Source organism: Lutjanus erythropterus, chromosome 9, assembly GCF_056507025.1.
Source record: "Lutjanus erythropterus isolate fLutEry1 chromosome 9, fLutEry1.hap2, whole genome shotgun sequence".
In the NCBI taxonomy this organism is placed as follows: Eukaryota; Metazoa; Chordata; class Actinopteri; order Lutjaniformes; family Lutjanidae; genus Lutjanus; species Lutjanus erythropterus.
In genome coordinates this window covers 22,279,067-22,295,996 of record NC_139325.1, presented here as the reverse complement: position 1 = coordinate 22,295,996, position 16,930 = coordinate 22,279,067, and the positions used below count along the sequence as shown (strand labels likewise).

The 16,930-nt window shown below is 40.2% G+C and overlaps 1 protein-coding gene across 2 annotated transcripts; it reads right to left on the bottom strand.

Moving 5' to 3' along the window:
- Positions 1-564: 564 nt before the first annotated feature.
- Positions 565-16,494, bottom strand: rasip1 (Ras interacting protein 1). 2 transcript variants are annotated; one of them, XM_084726606.1, is made up of 16 exons: positions 16,383-16,494; positions 13,507-13,628; positions 12,066-12,517; positions 11,628-11,888; positions 9,739-9,980; positions 8,297-8,461; positions 7,531-7,735; positions 7,138-7,436; positions 6,801-6,962; positions 4,646-4,686; positions 4,192-4,346; positions 3,861-3,973; positions 2,626-2,920; positions 1,737-1,900; positions 1,191-1,332; positions 565-1,103 (listed from the first exon to the last, which is right to left on the bottom strand). In XM_084726606.1, the coding sequence occupies exons 2-16, from the start codon at positions 13,626-13,628 to the stop codon at positions 925-927; spliced, it is 2,997 nt and encodes a 998-aa protein (XP_084582732.1). In that variant the 5' UTR covers positions 16,383-16,494; the 3' UTR covers positions 565-924. The 2 variants fall into 2 exon arrangements, with proteins under 2 accessions (XP_084582732.1, XP_084582731.1); XM_084726605.1 differs by lacking the exon at positions 16,383-16,494 and adding an exon at positions 14,785-15,047.
- Between the last annotated feature and the right edge of the window lie 436 nt (positions 16,495-16,930).

The following is a 16,930-nucleotide window of genomic DNA, read 5'->3' as shown; positions in this document are numbered from 1 at the left end:
TAATTCATACTTAATGTTGTATAAGAAAAATGTAAAAGTGGCAACTTTCATGAGTAAATCATAGTATGAGACAAATAAGACATACAATACATATACAACATTAACATTTAATATTGGAGGCAATGGAAAATTCCTATATATTCTATTGCTCTTTATCGGATCACTTGAGTGTGTCACATAAACCAAAGGGAAATTAAACCCCCCTCCTGCTCTTAAGTCACCAGCTTTTACCTTTAGAGCAGCTCACCTTTGTAAAGGTCACCTCTGAGTGTGGTCGTCACAGTCTCATTTGTTCGCCTGAGTCATGACCCCTGGTAAAAAAGCTACCATTATTACAGGAAATGAGAATGAGCCTTTGGAGCAGACGATAATGTAGCTTTATGATCGCCTCCTTAGTCAAGCAATTCTACCTGCAGACTCATCATTTAACGTCAGAGGGGAATGAGTCCTGCATTGCCACCTTGTGGAATATTCCTTTGGTGTTTGAAAGTTGAGGCGAGTGCCAAGCCCAAGGGGCCCAGCTGTGGGAAACCAGCTTGTCAAAGATCAAGCGGAAACTGTAGGTCTTTGAGACTAGAATTCTGTGTTTTATTAAAAACAAGTAGTTTAAAAACATACATGAAAGCCAAGTAAAACAGTCATGCAAAGCACAACACTGCAGACATGGTGTTTTACTCTCTGCTTTAAAATAAAATCTATAAAGACATACCAAAGCCAATACATTTCTCTTACTTGAAAAGTATCTAAATGAATAAATGAACTGATATGGAAATGTCAGGAACAAAAACAACAAACACCAGGCAAAAAAAATGCAGAAAACATGTCCAGTTTGCATTTTTTGTGGTTTGTATTTTTTGGTTTGTTGTTTCCTGTGATATCTCCTACTCCCTTGAGATATCCATAGAGAGACAAATATGGGCTTCCTCAAAGCCGAGTCCTCTGATTGGCAGGGAGCTCGTCCTGGTCAAGTCCCCACAAGAAGGTGCGGAGACGTGTTACTTCTTTCTGAAGCTCAGGGCTTGGGATTGGCTGAGAGAGGTCAAGGCGTGGAGTCTCGTTTGGCAGGATCAGAGGAGGGTGGTCCAGGAAGCTCTCAAAGATGTCTATAGGATCAGAAAAGGAGAGGAAACGATTTACTCAACAGATAATTTCACTGTCTTGATTACATGGTTGAATTGTTTATATATTACCTCCACTCAGCTCTGTGCCTGGCGGAGGGGCCCAGGATGCCGGTGGGGCTCTGGTTGGACCCAGCTTGTAATGGGTGAGCAGGTGGTGCAACTGGGAAGGGCTTAACAAGACATGGTCCTCCTGCAGGTTGGCCCAGGATGACTGAAAGATGATAAAAATTACTGTTAATATTCTTGGGCTAGAGCTGAGAAGTATGGAAACCCTGAGTGACAAGTGAGAAAATAAATTCTGGTGATCCATTTTGTAAGTCCAGTCACACTTTTTCATACTAAAATGTATTCTCACAGGTGACGAACAGTACATGTAACTTACAAAAATGATCCTGGCAAAAAAAACAACCTGAAAACAGTTTTCCCCCACCTGTTTTACAGATGAAAAAAATAAGGAACTTAAAATGATTATTGTGGACATTTTTTGTTCACATGCTGTTAAGTCATAAACACAGGAGAAGAAACAATCTAGAGCAGACTTAGAAAATGGACCAACAATTTTCTTTTCCTTACTTGCCTCGTAGAGAAGACACACTGCACATAAAGCTGTATTACCTGGATAAGTCGAGTCTTGGGAATACACAGGAAGTTGACGGTGACTGACAATTTCTTCATAAACTCGGAGGCTATGTCTCCTAATCCCGCCCCCTGTAGCCAGTCCAGAACCAGATCCAAGTTTGTACGGATCTGGACCGCTCTGGACCATGAAAACAGCCCATCTAAAAAAAAAAAAGGTGGTGGACATGAGAGAGTGGAGAAATATATAAGAAATATGAATAGAATGACTTGTTTTTAAAAATAAGATGGGGGGTTATTATGTTATCGTATAGAGAGCGGTTAAAACTTCAGCGCACAACGTGTGACTCAGAGAAACTCTGATCTTCAAACCAATACTATCTAAATTTTGAAGGAGGAAATATTCTTCCTTTTACAATTGAAAAGTTGACTCCACTGGCAAAATCAGTCATTTTACCTCGCAGAACATGGGAGTTCATGGTCTACCACTGCCTCAAGCTGTTAGTTTATTTGCATATTGAGTGACTTTGGTCTTTTAACAAGTTAGTTCAGAGTCACACAATAACAGTAGTAGACCAGCAACTCCTGTATTTGCAAGATAAAATCACTGGTTTTTCCTGGTTGGTGTGGAGAGAATGATATTTGGCTTATATTATGGAAGTTCCCAATAGGAAAAGGTAAAGCAGTGAAAATATCCTTTTTGAAGTGGCTGTGTTTTGCTGCTGACCCTGTCATAGCAGGTCATTGGTACCAGCATCGGTCAATCAGCATCTCCTGTAGCTAATACACCGACTATCAATCATTCAACCCCACTTCAAATAATCCAATCTATCACTTTAATGTCACTTAATGTATGACACAGGAAGCACTGTTCCAAAAAAGTGCTGATAAAAATTAGAGAGGCTCCCTTTAACCTGTGTCCTCTCACCTCTCTCCAGCAGAGTATTGAGCAGGGAGGTGTTGGTGAAGAAGAAGAGGTAGCCGAAGGTTTGGGAGGTGAGTGGTGGAGACAGACACGCCTCCCGCGACAGCATCAGGGAGCAGCGATACACTTCCACCAGCCCGGCAACTTTGGGAGGTAAGGTTGACACATCATCCACTTCTTCTTCACCTTCTGTCTTGTCTTCTCCCTCCGCACCCCGAGCTGCATCCTTCTCCTTCTCCTTCTCCTCGCTGGAGAATGGGTTGGTGTCCAGGAGAGCTGGAAGGAGGGAGTACAGGGTCTATGTGGGCAAAGAGGGAAGAGACATGAGTTCATTCGTTTAAATAAATTTAAAAAATCTCAAGTTGGCGCTGGAATGACGGATGGAGTGGCTGTAGGGATAGCAATGTCTGTCTGTGTTGGTCAGTCCATCATTTTTGTCCACAGTGATATATTTCAATTAACGAGCCAAAAGTAAGCACATATTGTAATATATATTTAGGATGTAAAACAGTAGGAGGATTGAACATTTGGAATCCTACATATTTTTAGCATTTTACTTCAGAAATAAAACAGGCCCCACTTTGGAAAGCCATTGTTTAGCATCTTTGTGGGTTTTTTTTTTTTTATTGTATTTAATTATTTCATTTATTTCTATATCTATACATGTTTTATATATTCCTATGTTATGCAAGTATACAAAGCTGTAATTGATGATATGATTTCACTGAAAATAAAAATAAAGTTCTAAAAAGGTTTTTAGAACATAGTGTTTTCACACTGGAAAAAAAAAACCCAAAAGGAAATATAGTAAAATTAGACTGCATGCATACAAAATACAGACCATTTTTAAATGTGCTGTTGGTACACACTGTTCTCCCAGAATGCAAAGCAAAAAGCAAATTGAGGAGCTGCTCACAGCTGGGAAAAATTAAAATAAATTGTGGGTGGTGGTGAGACATCTCCAGAAACATCTTGGGAAACAAAAAAATGTATTTAGTCTTAAGAAAGACATTTAGCTGTCTCTTTGTACAGTTTAATTGGCAGTGGCTTCACAAAGTTGCAGTTTGACATCTGGCGCCACACATTTAAAATGACTAAGTATGTGGATTTGTAAACTAACTGCTAAAACGTTATACTAAACAGCGACAATTAGAAAAGTAGCATTCTGTATAGGATTAGTAGGTTATGTAGTGTGGATTTGGAACACAGCAGGCTGTTGTCTTGTTTTGATACTGTACCTTGGTGAGGTGATACACACACTGCTGGAAGGTGTGCATGATGACATCATCCAGCTGTGCCAGAGCTTCTGAGCAGGTGTCCATGTCAGCTGTCAGGATTGGGTCACCCGGGGCTTCAAAGAAATGATCATGAAGATGAATTAAAGCTTTAATTTTTATGTCCAGCATTACCAAAGTTATGTGGTATTTCATTAAACTGATATTGTTTTCAAATCAGTCTCTTTTTTTAAATATTGCGCAATGAAGTGATTACAGAACAAGTGGAGACAAGTACAGGAACACATAAACAGGCGAAAGAGACTACGCTCAGACAAAAACAAATCACTCTCACCTTCAAACTCCCACTCCTTCTCCATGGCTTCAACTTTGACCTGGAAAAAGTTAAGGAGCTCTGTGGCATTTGACATCCAGAACATCAGGGGTCGAAGGTCAGATGACAGTTTCAGGACATTCGGTGTGCTTATCTCACCTTCCTGCTCTGTGGAACTGGACACATTTATGTAACGTCAAAGTTATGTGAGCTGTAAAATGATTGTGAACATTCTCCTGTCACTGTTTGGTTTGTGTTGTAGAAGAGAAACTCATCATATTGTGAGTAAAAATAGAGTGAGTTATTATTATTCAGCTATATTTTAGCTATTTTCCAACATCACTGTGTTACAATGCTTTCATCACACGACAAAAATTTACCAAAGACATAACAGCACAGGCACAAATGTATCATGAATCACTCAGCTGGAGATCTCTAAACAGAGGAAACATGACGTCGACAAAAATGTTCTTACTTTTGCGTGGGATGCTTATCCCCAAATTCCTTAATGTTATCCTGTAAAGAAAGTTGGAGACAGAAGAGAGGAGAAACATCTTGGCTTAGTGTGGGGGTGGAGGTGGAGGAGGGGGGAGCAGCGTCTCGCCCTGCAGCCAGGACAATTACAGCACATTTTCCAGCAGAAGGGCAGTGACATCAGCTCATCCTCGCTCCTGTCCGCAACGTAGCAGGCCACAATGAAAGACATACATCTGTCTGTCTGTCTGCTGGTTTGTCTGCCTACCTGATTTTTTTCTGCCAAACTGTGATCATAGTCATACTGTCATGCAACGCTGTCTCAAAAAGGTCAATAGTTCACTTGTGTTGAGCTCCACCACTGCTAAACCTGTGATAAATTTTATTATTTTACTGAACATACCAGAACATGTAGCACATTTTATATGGTGAGGTGTTGTTTTTAGCCAGTCTAGCAGCATGACTCTATGAATAGCAATGTTTCTCAGTCAACTACTTTTGTCCAGACTGAAACTATTTCAACTATTTCATCCCAGAGGATAAAATCTGTCTTCGGTTTGGTGATCCCCTGATGTTTCCTCCAAATATGAGTTGGTCATTTGTGGTTTTGAGTGAAATGTCCCGACAGCTATTGGATGGAGTGCCACAAAATTTATTTCTCCCTGATGTTGAATCATAAGCCTGTCACTTCCCGTAGTTGGATGATATATTGTCATTTTAAAACCATTTCATGCCACTGACGTAGTGATAATATAATGGCATGGTGATGCAAGCAGTGGTTGAAAGAGTACTGAAAATCTCTACTCGAGTAGAAGCACTGAGGCATCGCTGAAATATTACTTGACTACAAGTAAGCTGGTGTTCAAAATACTTAAATAAAAATACAAAGTATTAGTTGCTTTTCAACTTGATATTTAATGCACTATCAATAGCAGGCAGTCAGTTGAAAAGGGTTTTTGTTCAGTCTAAATTACTCCAAACTCTTAGGCTGTTCTTTTCATTGGCCTGTTAGTGATCAGATAGCCCTACTGGCTACAAAAATGCTGATGAAAGGTTTGATTATTAATTCAAATTGTTGACCTAATCAGTAGTGGATTATGATTTTAAAAGTAACTAAGTAGATAAGTATAATGCATACTGAAGTACAAGTAAAATTGCAGACTTGAAAAAAGAATCATAAAAGTACAAGTACCAAAAAAAGGAGAGTAGTTTGAGTAGCTGCAATTTATTACTTCCACCCCGACGGAAAGTTCACCCTTTCAAAAAACGATGAACTTTTAATTCTTAAGAATGTCGACTGGAATTAGAATGTGGAAGAAAAAATAGCATCAAAATGTATTTCAGCATAATTTTTTTCTGTTTATTCCTCTTATCATTGTTGAGAAAACCTGCTGTTTATTCTGGCATCATGTTGGCTTAAATGTTGGTGACATTCTCATGTAAAAAAATCAATAATGAGGTCAGCAAAATTATGAGGCCATGACCATATATCTTACAATAAGTAATTAGTAATGGAACATAGTATTTAGATAAATGTTTACAGTTGTGTGTAATCACCTGAAAATAAGAATTGTTGGGTTTTTCTTACCTTAGAATGAGCCATTTATATCTAGACAGGCTATGGGTCTTCCATGTTGCATCACCATGTTTCTACAGTTGCCCAGAATGGATGCAAAACAAAAAATGGTTCTACATACGACCTTTCACGTTTAGTGCAAGTTTCACGGCCACCATAGTTTCTCCTACAGGCATGGCAGGCGAGTTCGTTGTTGACCTAATCTGCTATTTCATTGCCAGATGCCACTAATTCCTACACACTGGTCCGTCAACATCAGCATGTTAGCATTGTTATTTTGAGACTATTGGCATGTCAATGTTAGCATTTAGCTTAAAACACTGCTGTGCTTAAATAAGGTGCTTCTTAGAATTTGCTGGACATTTTATTGCTTTTATTACAGCGCTACCAGTAGAAAAATGACAGGAAATCAGAGGAGATAGAGTTTGGAAATGATGAATGCTGGACACAAAGATCCACTGTTCATTGCGGTTCACGATTGCTGCCATAACTCTTAGGCTGCCAAAGCATCCCCCATATCCTTTTTCATTCATTTTATATATACAGCTGTTGGTTTATTTGTTTTTTTTTTTTTACTTACCCAGACAATTTCTTTTATTAGATTGGCTGACTTGAGTAATATCTGTGGTGTGAGAGCAGGGTCCAGGTGTTTGGAGGCATGATCAATCATGATTGATAGGAGATAAGCAGGAGCTAAAGGCCCGCCCCCAGAGTCTGGAGAGGAATTTTTGGAGATTATCTCCTAAGAAAAAAGTGAGGGATAAACATGATGTGTGTTATCCAGGGAATTTTGACTAAAGATTTTATCTATGCATACAAAGAGTTTATTGCTCTCACATTGTGTTCACAAATTGTTCACAAAAACAAAATGTTGCATTTATATATTTGTTGAATGTAGTTTCCGTTTCCTGTCTCACCTGTAACAAGGAATCTGCGTGGCGTGGGTGAAACTTCAGAACTGCCTCTGTGGATCCCAGGTACTGCCTCAGTGCTTCCTGCCTGTCCACCAACCCTGAGGGGCAACAGGTGGTGGAAGCGTCTGCCTGCCATGGCAGGGTCAGTGCCAGCGGTGGAGCTGGAGTCACGCGGGGGTCACGGTACAGGAAAAGGAAGTGGCTCCCCAGACCAATCACATCCCCAGGCTTTAGGACCGCCTCTCTGTAAAGGGCAACTCCATTGTGTGTGACATCAGCTCCTCTGAAGGGCCGCATCAGAGCTACAATAAATCAAAATTAGATTAGGGTGGACTTAAATGCAACAACTGCACCGTGGATGTATGACAATATGAGTCAGTGGGTGTTTTAAAAAACCTTGTCCGGTGGGCGTCTCGGGAACAGCAGAGTCTCTCCTGACCAATAAGTGTCTGGCCAAGAGGTCAGGAGCTGAAAGGAACGTCTCCACCTTCAGAGGCCTTTTCCCCTTCCTCTCCCTCTCTCTGTCCTTCTCCCTCTCCCTCATCGTGGGCTTTCTTCCAAACACATGCGTATGTCCAACCATGATGTACAAAACAAAATCCTACACAAAACACACACAGAGGAGAGCAGAAGAACATCAGGGAGGTCTGTTATCTTTTAAGTGCCACGGTTTATATCAACCTTCCATCTCGGAGATGTTAAGTTGAAGGCGCTTGATAAGGTATGAAGTGTGTCACAGTTTGCTACAATGCAGACCTGTGTGAGGTCATTGTGTGTGAATGATGCACACAGAGGGGTTTTGTGCTTTCCCTGGATAAATAAATTGTTGAGGCATTGTGCTGCTCTGAGGCTGTTTTGTGCAGGATGCTGAATGGGAGAGGCTTGTAGAGCGTTGGAAACCCTGATGGTATGTGGCGATTACAGACATGCAGGTATGATGTCATGTACAGGGTGTGTGCACGCGTATACATCTGCACAGATCCTCCACAGCGTGCCTGTTAGTTTGCATATGTGCACATCAGTGTTTGCTCACCTTGTTACCAAGTATATCATGTAAACTTCCGAGTGCATCAGTGTGTGTCTGTGTTTACACGGTGTACGTGCATGTGGGTGTTGTTTGTGAGTATTTGTGTGTGCGATATAATCTGTCAGCATGTCTTGCCTTGCTCTGATCGTAACCCTGCAGCAACAGAAAATAGGGCCGGTCTGTGGGCGGAAGGATCAAACTTTGTGACATCACTTCCAGGTCACAGCTCGTGTAATCCTTCTCATCCTCTGTCTGCTGATTCGTCCACCCAACCTTTGCTTCAGCTTTTGAGGCCCTAATCTGAAAAAGAGGTCAACACATGATGATTAGCAGAACAAATGGACAATTGAGGCTTCTTAAATCCCGCCCCTTTTCACTCTGTGCACCAGTAGCTTCTTCAAAAGGTCGTGTCTAGAAGGGAACCCTAAATTTGAGAAACTCTCGCACATTTCTATGCTTCAATGGTTGCTGTATCAAAATATCTTTTATATCAAATATCTTTTAAGTACTTTATAGATATACTCTAAACACTTTACATCTTCTTAGAGTATACATAAGGACAAACATAAGCAAAAGTGGGCTGTATGGCTACAAAACAAAAAAAGGAGAATATTTATGATAACAGAAATGAGAGCACCCCACCGTTAGCCGCGGTATTTGTCACTTTATGTCCTAAAGTGACAAATACCGTTGTAGGCTGCTTGGCTGTTTTATAAGGTACAAGGTTCATTTATTTATCATTTTACAACACAGGGTTGTACAACAACAAGATGCTAGTTATAACCCCTTTATGCTGCTCAGGAAACAAAAATGATATAAATTAATGAATAAATGTCATAGGTTTGTTTAGTTATCATTTTATAACACAGGGGTGTATCACAAGATCCTACAAGTTCCAGTATGCTGCTCATAAAAGAAAAAATATAAAAATAGATGCATAAATAAGCCATAAAAACGCTTTTTATGGTGGACTGCAATAACAGACTTGGCATAAACTTACAGCCTGAGGAAAGATGCGCACAGTGAAGAAACAGCAAATACAAATCTTGCAAGAGTTATGCAAAATTCACTAATCAAGGCTTCCCGTAAACACATGGCCCGTTCTCTTTTCCTGTTTCCTGTACACATAATATGTGCTCAGCACAACTATGATGAAAAGAAAACCAAATTTTGAGGATGGGTAGAAGATGTTGCTGGGAGAAAAGACGACATATAGTTAAGTTAGCTAAAGTTAGCAGAATGCTAGCAAACTGGCAAGCTAATCTATATCAATTGTTAATGGTTAGCTAATGGTTGGTGCAGATTAGTTATCTAGTTAGCTAGCATTGTGCTAACATTAGCTAACTTAATATGTGAACATTTGTTGCTTTCAAAGGGCCCTCAGTGAGATCTCAGTGAGACCATTGTCAAAGTTTTCCTTTCAACATAGATGAGCCTCAAACATAGTGTATCTAAACACAGGAAACAGGACAGGAGAAAGTGGCCGAGGTACCAAGCTTGCTCAACTGTTATTGGAACACAGAGCAAAACTTCAGTAATTTTTTTTTCTTTTTCTCACTACGTTGTCTTTTCTTTACCTCTCCTGGCTGTGGGTTGATCATGCTCACAATGTTCTTCCTGTCCTGCACCCCGCCGTTGTTGTTAGGCCGGTTGCCAGGGCCACGCTGGTCTTTGCTCATGTGGTTGCCTTGGCGACGCCGCAGACTCAGGTTCATATCACTGATGCTCCTCCTGAGCTCTGTGTTCCTTCCACGGTGACCACGTTCGCATTCCTCTGGCCCGCCCCCTGACGACATCCTGCTCCGCCGCCAGCGCACACCTGCAGCCCAGACAATCAGCGGATTGGTCAGTCTGTTGCTGTGACGAGTATTAGAGTCCCTTTGTGTGCTGACATACCTGCCTGTCGAATCTCAAAGGCATACTATGCAGCATTTTCTTAAAAATGTATAGACTCAAATAACATAATCCCTGATGATCCAGTAGAAGTGTGGTGGTGGTGGCAGCTGTATCTGCAGAGACTCTGCCCTCTGTCTGTGTTTCCTGTGACTTAGGTAGAGGAAATCAGGGAATATTTTTATTATTTTTGGAAAACATTGCTCTCTAATATCTTTGTATTGTTTACACTGAGTCAGGAAGTGCAACTCTGTCTCTAATGTACAATACTCACAGTAGAAATATAACCTCTCCTTTCTGGGCAGCCAGGTCTGTCTGTGTCATTGCCTACTGTCTGTGCCTACCTCCACTGCCAGGTTGTGTTCACTCAGTCTGTATTTAGTCAGGGTTTTTCTCAGTTTTTTGTCAGACACTGTGGTCAAGTAGGTTGCCAGAGGGCATCCTCTGTCTCTTTCCTCTGCTCTCGGTCTGTGAGAGCTGCAAAAAGAGTTTAACACACACACAAAGGCAGAGCAGACTGGGGATTGCTTCTGCTGTATTCACACAAAATGCGACATTGTAAGGAGGTGTGGGCGTGTTTATTTGTACTTTAGTACCAATCAGAAAGTAATGTTTTATATCTATATATCTTCATTGTTCTGACTGCATAAAAAAGGTTGAAAAAAACTCAGATTTGATGCATAATATGACAGTTTTCATAAAATTAAACTGGAAAATTAGAAATATATCATCTTCCTTTCCAAGCCTGGAATTTCAACATTTTAGGAGTGATGTCAATTTCTTGAGGGCACGAAGGCCAAATGCCAGGGCAGCAAGGCCATAATATATACAACAGTGGTAATAATTCCATGGAAATAATGGATTAAACTTAATGGTTAAGAGTGATTTTGTTTGGAATGGATGAATGAAATGGATTTTTAATGAAATTACCAATATTTATACAAACGCCTGAGTCAGAGGTTTATAGACCCTTAACACTGGACTAATCAATCACTGAACTAAATGAAGATAGGTTGTCACACTTCTTAGGTCACTGGGAACAGTTAAGTCAACCTAACAATATACAAACAATGTGTAACATTATATGTTGAGTTTCTTGTCTTATTCATTCACTAATTTATCAAACTGTGGTCATAAATAACCTGGTTTTCCAGCAGTTCAAAACAGGCTAGAAATCTTTGGACAGTGTTTCAGTTGACGTTGCCCAGTAAGAATTCAGAATCTCAACAAAAGACACTGGTGTCTAAAAAATGTATTGACAGGAGAGAGACAGGAGAAAAGGGCAAAATCAGCTTGGGCAGTGAGAGCAGGGCATCAAGGCCACTGTGGCCTCAGCAGATCTTTTTTTTTTGAAGGGCACAAGACTAAATTGAGGCGGCACAGTGGCCATAGCCTTCATGGGATCCAAAATAATTCCTGCCCTGTTGCTTACAGTGTTACAGTATATCATGATACATTGAATTGTATCGTGATATGTCATGTTTCAGATTCTTGTTAATACACAGCTCTACCAGGGAGGAGGGGCCAAATTTACACTTATAAACAATCCCACATATTTGACCTTTAAACATACCTTGATAGCTCTCTCCCTCCCTCTCACGTTCCTTCTCCCTCTCCCTCTCTTCTCTCTCATAGTCTTCCTTTCTTTGGATTTCAAAGCGCCGCTCAAATCCTTCTTTAGGCCGCCACATGTCCACTAACAACAAGGGACATTCCCATGGGGCAACGCTTCTCCGGCACTCTGTCTCCCATTTGATAGCTCCATCTGGCTGCTGGATGGGCTTTCCAATGACATCACACAACAGGAAGTCCTCTGGGCTGTGTTTCTGGAGAACTAGAAGGTAATGGAGGAAAAAAGGAGGAAGGGGGGGGGTGTAATTATTTTTCCATAACACTGTGGTTTATGTTTGTATTAAGTCATTCCCAATTGGTAAAAAATTTTTGAGCAAACAATTCCCAGTAATGGGTCGCAGCAGAGGTCCAAATGAGAGAAAATTTCCCTCTCTCATACCTGCGTCATCTGTCTCTTCCCGCTCCCTCTCAGTGTACCGAGTGATGACCTGGGCGATGAGCTGCTGGGCTGTAGAGTGGATGTTGGCCAGCAGGGAGCGATAGTTGGCACCACTGGAGAGGGCATCCCCGTAGATCTTGATCAGGCCTGGGGCAGAGGAAGAGGCAGGGGGCAAGTAGTGGTGGGAGGAAGGAGCAGCTGAATGGGCCCAAACCTCTCTCTCCTTCTCCCCCACTGCCCGGTCCCGGTCGCTGTTTGAGCGCCCTCGCAGGAAGAGGTGGGAAAGGCGCTTCGTGCGGGACTGGGGCCCAGCAGGCCGCGGCCTGAGGAAGGCCGGGGACGGAGACGGGGATGGGGTAGGGGAAGCCAGCGAGGGAGTGGAGTTAGAAAGGGAAGAGGAAGGAGCAGAGGGGGCCTCGTGCAGAGAGGCTGCGTCAGAGCTGGTGGTCGACCTGTGAACAACAGAGGAGGGGAAGACAGATGGAGGAGAGAGGAAGGAGAAAGGAAGGGACCAGTCAGCTGTGAATTATGACTGACTAAACACAGACAAACAACAAGGACTAAAATAAAACAGGCAAAAGGTTACAGGGTTGGAAGAATACTAATGACAGTGGAAGTCAGATAAGATGGTATCAATGCTTAAACTGTTCATTCAACAATACTATCAGGCACTGAATTCTTAGTAAACAACAATGGCATGAAAAGCACATAATCTGAGCAAACTTATTATAGTTAAGGCTTTCATAATGTCCCATAGAGGCATTAGTATTAAACTGGGACTGTTTCATAAACAGTGTAAAAACTCCTTGTAGTAGCTTTAACTAAAACTAAAAACTAGGTGTTACTTTAAGTTCAGTCTTTGTCAATTTGGTCAAAACTGTCAACACAACAAGCCAAGCATTAGTGCATGTGTATACTGAGACTTGGATGTCCACACGACTGTGAATGAATTGCCTTCGCAAAGTGTTGTGTTTGTATTGCGATACCTAATCTGATCATCTTAAATCTCCCCCTGACATATATTCCCCATGTTATGATTTTAAAAAACTAGATTGAATACTGAAAGTAATTAAAAAAAATAAACTAAAACTAAATATGTTTAAATAAAAACTGAATCGAAATGAGGAATCCCACTCCGTAAAATAACTGAAAAGTAATAGAAACTGAAAGCAAATATTAAAAATGAAATAAAGAACTGTGTGAACCTGAGAACAAATATAAATGACATACACTGGATTGCAAGATTAATTTTATCTAAGATTGGTTCTAATCAGTGTTTAGCAAAACCAGGTTTAAAATGAGTAAATCTAGATTAAGCAGAGCTCTGCTGCACATGATGATTTGATTTTAAAAGATTTACAAATGAATCCTTATTGCTGTAATGGAGTCATAGAAGCAGAATAGGAGCTAAAAATAGAGTTTGAGAGAACTTTGGACTGACTTGACAGAAATAGCACTTGGCCAGCGGCTCCCCAGTTTGGCAAAGTGTTTCCTGGGCGAGTTGATCCACAGACCCACTGGGAAATGGAGCTTTCTGAAGCGAGGACTTCCAGACCCCTCCATCTGACAGAGAGAGAGAGAAATTATACATACTAGAAATAAATGTAGCTTTTCAAGTCAATAATCTGCAGGGTGTCAGGATTCTGTAAATGTCAAATTTCTCTAATCTGTGTAATCTGCCTCCACACTGGAGTGAGGTAAGTGTGTCAGTAATGCCAGGACTGAAACAATAAAACAATGGCATGATGTCACCGTCAGAAAATAATCAACAGGATACCTGCAGCAGGTTGTCAACATGGTGAAAACAAACAGAAAGAAATTAACTGAAAACACCCCTGAAAGTCGTAGCGTGAATTTCCCATTCTCAAACAGGAAGCATCTTTTGTAGGACCCATGTCCAGCTGTTAGGCTGTCAGGGAAATACCCACTCCAAAGGTCACTGCCTGCCCATTTCTCAGTGTTACTTCTATGTAAATTACCATCAAAATTAAGGAACACGCTTGCTTTTTTCCTCCTGTTTTTTCTTACAAAACTACAAATCTTATCTTGACATGTTTGTCTGCACCTAAAATCTGCTGTTGTTATTCTAAAAGAGGTGGAAAAAGTACACACATTCTGTACTCAAGTAGAAGTTCAGATACTTTTGTACAAGTAGAAGTACTAATGTAACTTCTTTATTAAAGTAAAAGTGAAAAAGTACAGGCTCTGAAATGTACTCAAGTATAAAAATAAAAAGTAGCCTTCTGAAGAACATTTCTACTGGCTTATTCTGTGCAAAGCTAACTGGACATCACCTTTTCTCCAGTTGAGTCTCCTTCTCGTCTGTTTAGTTACCTCTTTAATGACGTATTTGTCTTGTTAGGTCTGTCATGCATGATATGCAGTAATGGATGAAACAAGGAATTATCTTTTTCATGTGTTATTGTCCCATCCATTTAGGTTTAAATCAGTCTTGTAGATGTTGGGAAGGTGGCGCACAAAGATGCAAAATAAATAAATAAATAAATAATTCCCCTCAATAGTAGAAAGTCCAGACATTTGTTTTAAAATGTAGGGCGTGATGAAGTATTTGTACTTAGTTACTCCCTACCTCTGCATTCTAGACAGAAAAGTTTGCATTTTTTCCTACATGTTGAGGTGGAATGTTTTGTAAATCGTAGGAATGGTACATGAAAGAAGTTCAAACGCTTTTCAGGTATTAGATTTTGAAAGCACTTACCCACAGTTACTTCTGATCCTTCTAAAGTGTGTTATGATGATTCTTAGCCACTGAAATGCGAGTACGCAGCTCAAGCTAATCTAATAACCTTTTCCCTCCAACCAAATTCCATTTTCAAAAGGCCTAAACTTGTTATACATCTATATACACAACTCTAATTCTTCATATCCATCGGTTCAATCTTCTTTTAACTGAAATGCGTGGACAAGATCTGCTCCGTCTCTCCCTCCGGCTCTCAGTCTCTCTGTGTCTATAGATAGAGAAACAGGCCCATTGTTCTAAGTGACAGAATTTCCTTCCTTTGCAGTGGACAACACCTATATCCTGACTGAGTGAGTGAGAGAGAGGGAGAGATTGGTAGAAAGCAAGAGAAGGGTGAATTTACACGCACATATGAGTCTTTGAGACCTTGTTGGGTGTGTTTCATACTGCATTGTACACCACAAAACAATCTGGAGCTCTATCTCTTGCGCTGTCTGGATCAAACAGAAATCTGGTGTCATTGTTTCGTCCTAATAAAGTCAACCAGGGTCTCAAAGCCTCAAGTGATTCTCAAGAATGTGGTCATTTTAATCCGGTACTGTGCTGTGATTTTATAATTAAAACAGATATAGTAGAGCATCACAAAACACACACACACAGAGCCTCAGTTTGAAGTTTTGCTGGAAAGAGGATGAAGGAAACACATACACACTCATTGAGACAGGAAGCTCGAGGCAGCGACAGAGACACCTGTGATCTTTGACCTTGTCTTCGACAGGAAGACAGCGATGGAAAGAGAAAGGGGACTGTCACTGTGTCCCAGTTTAGGGACTAGATCCTCCGAAATCTGCAGTCTACAATGAATACGCCGGTAACCTTTGTCCTATTTCAGAGGCCACTGTTTTAAAGTGTCTATTCACTGAGGGAGAAAACAATAGATTACTTCAATTCAAATGTGGACAAATGTGTACTTAATCATTAGTCATCACTGTCTGCATAATATTGAAAAATAAAATAGACTAATTGTAATTAGTCTAATTTTTTAACAATAAATCACACAGTACCAATAAACTGATGTGTGATAGCGTCAGTTACATGTGTAACAGGCTCACTGAGTAACGTTGTCTAACATTAACAAAGAAACATTACAAGAAAGGAATTTAAAAGGAACAGTGGTTACATCATAAAAGTTTATTTTCTTGTCATCAATCATATGAGGCAGACTTGAGTCAAGAATGTGATGACTTTCAATGGCAGTTGAGAAAATCAAAAAGGACATCTGACTTCTCCAGGATTTTATTTATTTTGACTGAAATACCTGGTAAGATGATTAGTTATGACAAATCCTGCACCGTATTCCTTTATGCTTAGTACACAATTTTGTCGAGACAAAGACCCTTTTAAACCCAGCAACAATATCATGGTATCATGGTGTTTAACTGTGGACATCGTCATATGCCAGTTTGGTGGACATTGCCCAACCCTACTAGCCTATTTGATATTAAAAGGATTAGAGTCGCATCTGACGATTACCTCCATTATCAATTCATCTGCTGATTGTTTTCAAGATTAATCATTTAGTCTACAAAATATCAAATAATTGTTAAAATGCTCACCACAGTTTCCCAGAGCCCGAGGTGACATCTTCAGATTGCTTCTTTTTTTCCAGCAAACAGTTCAAAACCCAAAGACTCTTCTTTTACTATCACAAAGGACAAGGACAAAGACAAACAACCATCCTTACATTTAAGGAGTTGGAACCAGCAAATGTTTGATATTTTTGTTTGAAAAGGACTTAAGCACTTTATTGATTATCAAAATAGTTAGCAACTAATTTTCTTTTGATTGACTAATCGATTAATTGACTGATTGTTGAAGCTCTAAAAGGGAGTATTGCTTTAAGGTAATCTTAATCTCATGAAACCACCAACATAATATAGTCTGAAGTAGATCTATCTATCTATCATTAAAACAGTATTATATATTTCACTTAAACTGGCCTGTTTTGTCTCTCAACATAGAAGGAACTCATCTTCATTCAGGTGGAGCTCTTATTTATATTTCTTGCAAGATATTTGGTGTTATTGTGATTATTTCACTGCTGCAAAAACAATTATCATTTTTACACAAATTCATAATTAGAACACAGACCAGGATTGTGGTC

Bases quoted from the DNA above. Each gene is read 5' to 3' on its own strand.
- rasip1 (XM_084726606.1), bottom strand. From the start codon at position 13,628: ATGGAGGGGTCTGGAAGTCCTCGCTTCAGAAAGCTCCATTTCCCAGTG. The intron at 8,462-9,738 runs GTAAAGAAAAGA...CCTCTTTTTCAG, and splicing joins TCAACCCACAGCCAGGAGAG to ATTAGGGCCTCAAAAGCTGA. The intron at 1,901-2,625 runs GTGAGAGGACAC...TTTTTTTTTTAG, and splicing joins CAATACTCTGCTGGAGAGAG to ATGGGCTGTTTTCATGGTCC.